Source organism: Nelumbo lutea, chromosome 1 (genome assembly GCF_056320005.1).
Source record: "Nelumbo lutea isolate HS-2025 chromosome 1, American lotus-T2T, whole genome shotgun sequence".
Taxonomy (NCBI): Eukaryota; Viridiplantae; Streptophyta; class Magnoliopsida; order Proteales; family Nelumbonaceae; genus Nelumbo; species Nelumbo lutea.
In genome coordinates, this window is record NC_142684.1 from 125,196,860 (window position 1) to 125,202,859 (window position 6,000).

A 6,000-nucleotide genomic window follows, 5' to 3' on the forward strand; every position below is an offset into this window, starting at 1 on the left:
CTATATTAGCACACATTGCCGTTGTCATGGAGATCACCCATACAATTTCTCACTATTATGATTATCGTCACTACCACCAACACCCCCATTTTCTCTATGGTTAAACAGCATCAAAGTATTTGGTAATCAATTAATACTCATGGCATTTTTTATGGTGCAATTGCTAGGTTTAGGTCTCTAAGTACAATTTGCCTATCTATACTATTAGCTCTGCCATTACCTAGGACAGACACCAGAGTAGCAGAGAGTAGAGGGATGATCCCCAACATTTTCAGTAGTATTGGAATTGTTAATTAGGCGGTGATCGGGGAGGCTGAGCTGTGCTGCTGATTCTTGTACAAAGTTTAAGCAACTAAGAAAAGAAAATAATTTTCAAAAAGGGCCGAGTATGTTTGTATGTAGAAGGGCAAAATATTAGACCTTTTTTTGGTAAGTGCAGAATGCTGTAAAATTTTATTTTCATCCCTCTTACATCCAGACAATTGCAATCTTTACCGAGGCACCTTTATCGTGGTAAATCTTTATAATATGGGAGGATGATCTGGCAATCATCTGGTGGAATGGAGAAACAGGATTCTAGCTGACCCCATATGGTTGGGATAAGGCTTAGATGATGAAGATGATGATGTTGATGATCTGGCAACCATCTGGATCTCTATTAAACAACCTCCTGAGCTGTGATTTAAGATCTGCATCCTCTGCAGATCCCCCTGCAACATGAACCCTATTGTTAAACTGATCCCCAAATGGGTGAGTGCACTGACAAACAGAACAGAAAACAATGAAGAGTGTACTAGGGACAACACCTCCTGCTGTCCTCACCAGGATCTAAGGTACTACAGTTCACACAGCCAGACACAGGTCATTTCTCCTGCTCTATGTCAAGGACATGGAACTTTTTCTTTTGTCAATCAATTTTTTTTTTTGTTGTGTATTCTTGAATCTGAAATTTAGCAACTAAAACAATATGGTACTTGTTCACCTTATCTGTTACTGCAATTGTTGCAGAGAAGGATCATTCACTGTATGAGAATGCAAGGCCAGCTCTATGTCAAAGACATTGGTCGCAATTCTTGTAGCATCCATGTTGATGATCACCGAGAAGAGATTATCTCATGCTGATTGACCTGTAGTTGTGCAAACAACTGTTGATAAGTAAAGACATGGGGGCCAGGAGGCCTCTAATATATCCACCAATGATAATGATGAAGATCCCATTAGGACACTTTCTGTCCATATCACAAGTTTTCTCATGACCATCTGGAAGAATGGAACAATTGGATGAAAGCTAATATGTATATTTTTTTTTGATCAATTGGATGAAGTTAAATAGATAGCATGAATTTACAAGGATCTGGCGATACTTGGAAAGTCTTATGTTTCACCGACAACGAAAAGATAATCAAAAAAGGGGGAGAAGTAGACATAATATCTACCAGATCATAGATTCTTTAATAGAAGACTCATGATACATTGGTCAGATTCCAAACACTCAACGAATTATTGAGGGGCACTTTTAGATAACCTTTTTTTCCTTTTAATCCTTGCTTATTTTAATAAATTAATAGAGAGTGTGCATGATGCTTGCCATTTTTCCTATGGAATTTTAACTACATAACAAATAAACTTCTAGAACTTTTTATGTAGGTAATGTTAGGACTAAAGACTGCTTACTGTTTTAGTAGTATATACTTTTCTCTAGAGATGTGTAAACAATACATTTTTTTGCCATTCCAAGTCAGATTACTAGACATATATCGGGTTCTGATTCCAATGTAGTTCATTTAATCCATCTTAGATCTACTACTCTGCTAGTGTGAGTACATAATTAAAAAAAAAAAAAAGAATTGTAAGCAAGCACAACTGTAAAATTAGACAAGATTTCAATAGATGTATGTAACAAAAAACGATTGGCATAGAAGTGTCATTGTAGCTTATAGTAAACTGTGAACACGTTTCAGAATTGGAAGAGCAATATGATAAATAAGTTCAATAGAGAATGTATCCGACCAATAGTACCATGAGAAAAGAAAATGGTTTAGATCCTTGATATGAGTAAGATAGTTCAAAGGAATTCTGATTCCAACCAGAAACTGGTTAGAGTACAATAAAAAGAGTGAAAAACTCAAGCTAAAGAATAGTATAGACTGTATCTTTCCTTGTCACTCATACTACACAAAGGAATTTTGGTGCTCAAGTCCTGTATGAGTAAAATACTTGAAAGGAATTCTAAGTCCTACCAGTAACTGGTTGGAATACACCAAAAAGAACAAAAACGTCAGGCAAAAGAATTGTTTAAATTGTATCTTCCCTTATCACCGATAGTACAGAAAGGAATTTTGGTGTTAAGTCTTGTATGACTTATATTCATTTAAACATTGAGTTCAATTTGATTCATAGCCCATATAGCTTAGAGGGCAGAAACAAGGTAAGTTTGCCAATTGCAGTAGAAGAATAATTGAAAAAATGTGTAACAAAAAATAGTTTATTCAATATCACTGCTTCAATTTGCAAACGAATTCTCTACTAATAAATGCAGATTCTTTAGGAAAATAAAGCTTTATTTACAAGAACAAGTTAATACAATATAGAATAATAGATATCAGTTGAGATTAATAAAAAAAAATAATAGATCAGTTGAAGAAGGTCATTGAACTTTCTAAATTCTGAGGTTCTTTGTAGTATCTGGATGTTTACATTATACTGTATACCATGCCCCACAAACCCAGGAAACACTGGTGATTATACTTGTATGCGACAGACTCATTCTGACCCAATTCTTCAATTATTTGTAGCACACAACTTATTTCCTGCTGTGGATTCTAAAAATTGCATGACAGATGAAGGTCTAGATACACATTAAAATGTATCTTAATCTAGTCTGCATAATCTGCTTGATGAACTTGAATTTGCTATTCTGTTAAATACTGATGTATGTACCAATTAGTAGTCTCTTCTTCATTCCTCGGATGCACGGAAGCAAATCTTCTCAAGTTCCATAGGCCAATCTTCTCCAAGCATCTGAGGATTTAACTCCATTGCAACCCGAAAGTCCAATAAAGATGCAGAAACAGAGTTAGTGGATCTTTGCATGGATCTCTCTGGCCGCATTTTGTTCAAACCAGGTTTGGCAATCCTGTTAACTTCCCTTAGGTATTGATGCCCACATCTTAACCCAGCAAGTTCTATACAGGGCTTAATCAACCTCTTTAAATACACATCCAGTCCATTGTTTAACAGATTAACACAGTCCACCGAAATTCCGAGGCCCTCCATCTCCAGCTTCTGCTCCAGCCGTTTCCTCAAAGACCTAGTGTCAGGTAGCTCATAGCTGTTATGACAGGTCTTAAGGTGAAAAGCAGATAGGAGTCCATTACGAAGAGCTTTACGTGATCCACTCATATTAATGGGGATACCAAGAGGAGCTCTGACAGGGCTTCTACTTTGAACGCTTGGGCTGGCAGCCACTTGTTCAACCTCTTCCCCATCTTCTACAGAGACAACTTCCGCAGGGGGTCTGCTACCAAGAGAAAACAGTTCCGTAGCACTTTGCTGCTCTTGGGCAGGAGCTCGTTCATCACATACCGTACCCAGTATCTTCCCATGAGGCCCAAGTGGACTTGGACCATCCCCAGACTTGCGATCTTGAAGGCCTGAAGACTTCTCCTTGCGTGGGGATGTAGTAAAGACTTCTCCAGAGAGCATCTGAAGATTATTTCTTTGATAGCCGAACCCATTTTTAACATTAAGGGAACTTTCTACCCTTCTTCTCAATGGGGGAGACTTGGCAACACAAGCATTTCTGAGAATTGTTCTAATAAGCCGGTTGTGGAGAGAGACATTCTTCCTCCCAATGGTATTAATGCAGAGCTTATCAAACTCGGTTTTGCTAAGCTTGAAACTTAATAACCTGCTGAGGTAACTAAAATATTTCTCTGCCTTCTGATGCCCCAACTTCTTGACGATCTGAGCTTTCAACTCTAGAGTGTCAATTCGGGGGGAATGTCGACATGTCGACATTTCCATCTCCGAGTTCCGCACAATCATCAATATCGGACCTCGAGCACAAGCAGAAAACCTAGAAACAATCCAAATTAAAAAAAAAAAAAAAAAAAAGGCTACGCTCTTAATTCCGAACGCGAAACCCTAGTCGCTGGAATCCATCTCTATCGCAAACGTGTATGGAAATTGCATTGAGGAAGTAAACGATACTTCACGAATTTAGCTGTGGTAACGAATTCTGGAAAGAAAAGGAACAAAACCCATATAAGAATTGATCTCAAAACGCAGTGTATCAAGTTCGTTGAACTCATAAAATCCTAAATTTCTTAAACTATGAAAAAGAAGTAGAAGCACTACATAAAATTTCCCTTCCCTATTTCCAATTCACAAACCAACTGTTAAGAACTTACAATAACAATGGAGAAGGAGCAATTTCCCCGGGTCTTGAAGATTAATTCGGATTGCAAGGAAACCCTATTGAGATATGAAGAAAGAGTTAACCCCACAAAGCTAAATCCGACTTTTAACGAAGAGAGAAGATTAAGTAAGAGGGAAAGCAGGACGGACCTGGTTCAGACGGAGTGCGTGATTGGCTTGTCTTCACCTTCTTATTTCCGGTATTTCGGCTTTCGATCGTTGTTTGTCTTAGCGTATGTTAACGCCGATGTGCGCTGACAGGTGAGAGGGGGGAGAGAGAGAGACGACGACGACGAGACGAGCTTCCGGACTTTCTTAGTTTGGGTCAAACGGCACGTGCGTTTCCCATTGTCAGTTGGAGTTAAAACTCAAGTTAGATTATTAGAACGAGCAAAGGACGCGACGCTTCACGCATGATAGCGAATGTAGTTTCCGATAGAGGGGTTAGCATGGGTCGAGTCGGTTCGATTTGGTTGATGAAACGTCTAACCTATTTGGTTGGTTCTAGGGTTTATTTTGTAGAAGTTAATCTTGTTCAGTCTGTTTTGAAAAAACGATTTTTAATAACAATAATAACAATAATAATATGATACAGAGTTAATATTATTTTTATTGATTAAATTGAATAATTTAATTTATGAATTATCATAATATATTATAAATAATTTAAAAGTTATTATTATAATTTATGATTTGTAATATCCAATAACACATTGGATAGGGTTAATTGAAAGTCAGTTCCATTGGATTCTAACTAAAACCTATCCATTGGTTTATCCTTATTTTAAATTAGATTTTCCATGTTATTTTTATTAAGGGTAAATTGCAATCTATTATCTACACTTTGGGGCTAGCCTCATTTTAGTACCCAAGCTTTAAAATAACACTATAGTACTTGAACTCTGAAACAAAAATTAAAAATTGCAAATCTAATATCCATTGTTAGCTATTCATCAATTATTTGTACCATATCATAACATATGCGATTTAATTGAATAACTGAAAAAACGATAACAACAACAACAATCTAAGTCCTTGTCTTCTCAGTTGACGTTTTTCTATGTAGCTTCTCCGACATAAAGGTCAAGGCATTAAGAGAACAATGGTGCCAAATCATAATGAAAAGGGATTTAAATATCGTTATTTTGATCATTTCAAAATTATGTTTCACTCACATCTTCAAAATTATCGTTATTTTGATCATTTCGCCAATGGGAAAAATCTATGATACGGAAAAGATATGATATGGAAAGAGTTTTGACCAATCAAAATCCATCCATCATTTTTGATAAATAACACTTGATTCCTTACCATATATACGATTCCAGTTTATTGGTCAGTTGTTTTTCAGATATCTTATATTTTCCATATCATAGTTGAACCCTTTCCAATGTAAGGCTGAATGTTGAATGCCATGCTCTTAGGATCTTTACACGATTATGATTTTTGCTTTTAGGATATCGTACTCATGTTATTAGGGGGTTGTCCCATTATAATGAGATGTTCCTCCAATCCTTCAAGACTATTTCTGTTGTCGGTCTTCTTTTTATTGGGAGAATGACGGTTCAGCCCAAGGTCAGA

At 36.7% G+C, this 6,000-nt stretch overlaps 1 protein-coding gene across 1 annotated transcript; it reads right to left on the bottom strand.

The window, feature by feature from the left end:
• Positions 1–2,543: 2,543 nt before the first annotated feature.
• LOC148877353 (uncharacterized) lies at positions 2,544–4,799 on the bottom strand. Its single transcript, XM_088985477.1, has 3 exons — positions 4,570–4,799; positions 4,413–4,476; positions 2,544–4,240 (listed from the first exon to the last, which is right to left on the bottom strand). Exon 3 carries the CDS (start codon positions 4,045–4,047, stop codon positions 2,959–2,961), a length of 1,089 nt encoding a protein of 362 aa, XP_088841603.1. The 5' UTR covers positions 4,048–4,240; positions 4,413–4,476; positions 4,570–4,799; the 3' UTR covers positions 2,544–2,958.
• Positions 4,800–6,000: the final 1,201 nt, after the last annotated feature.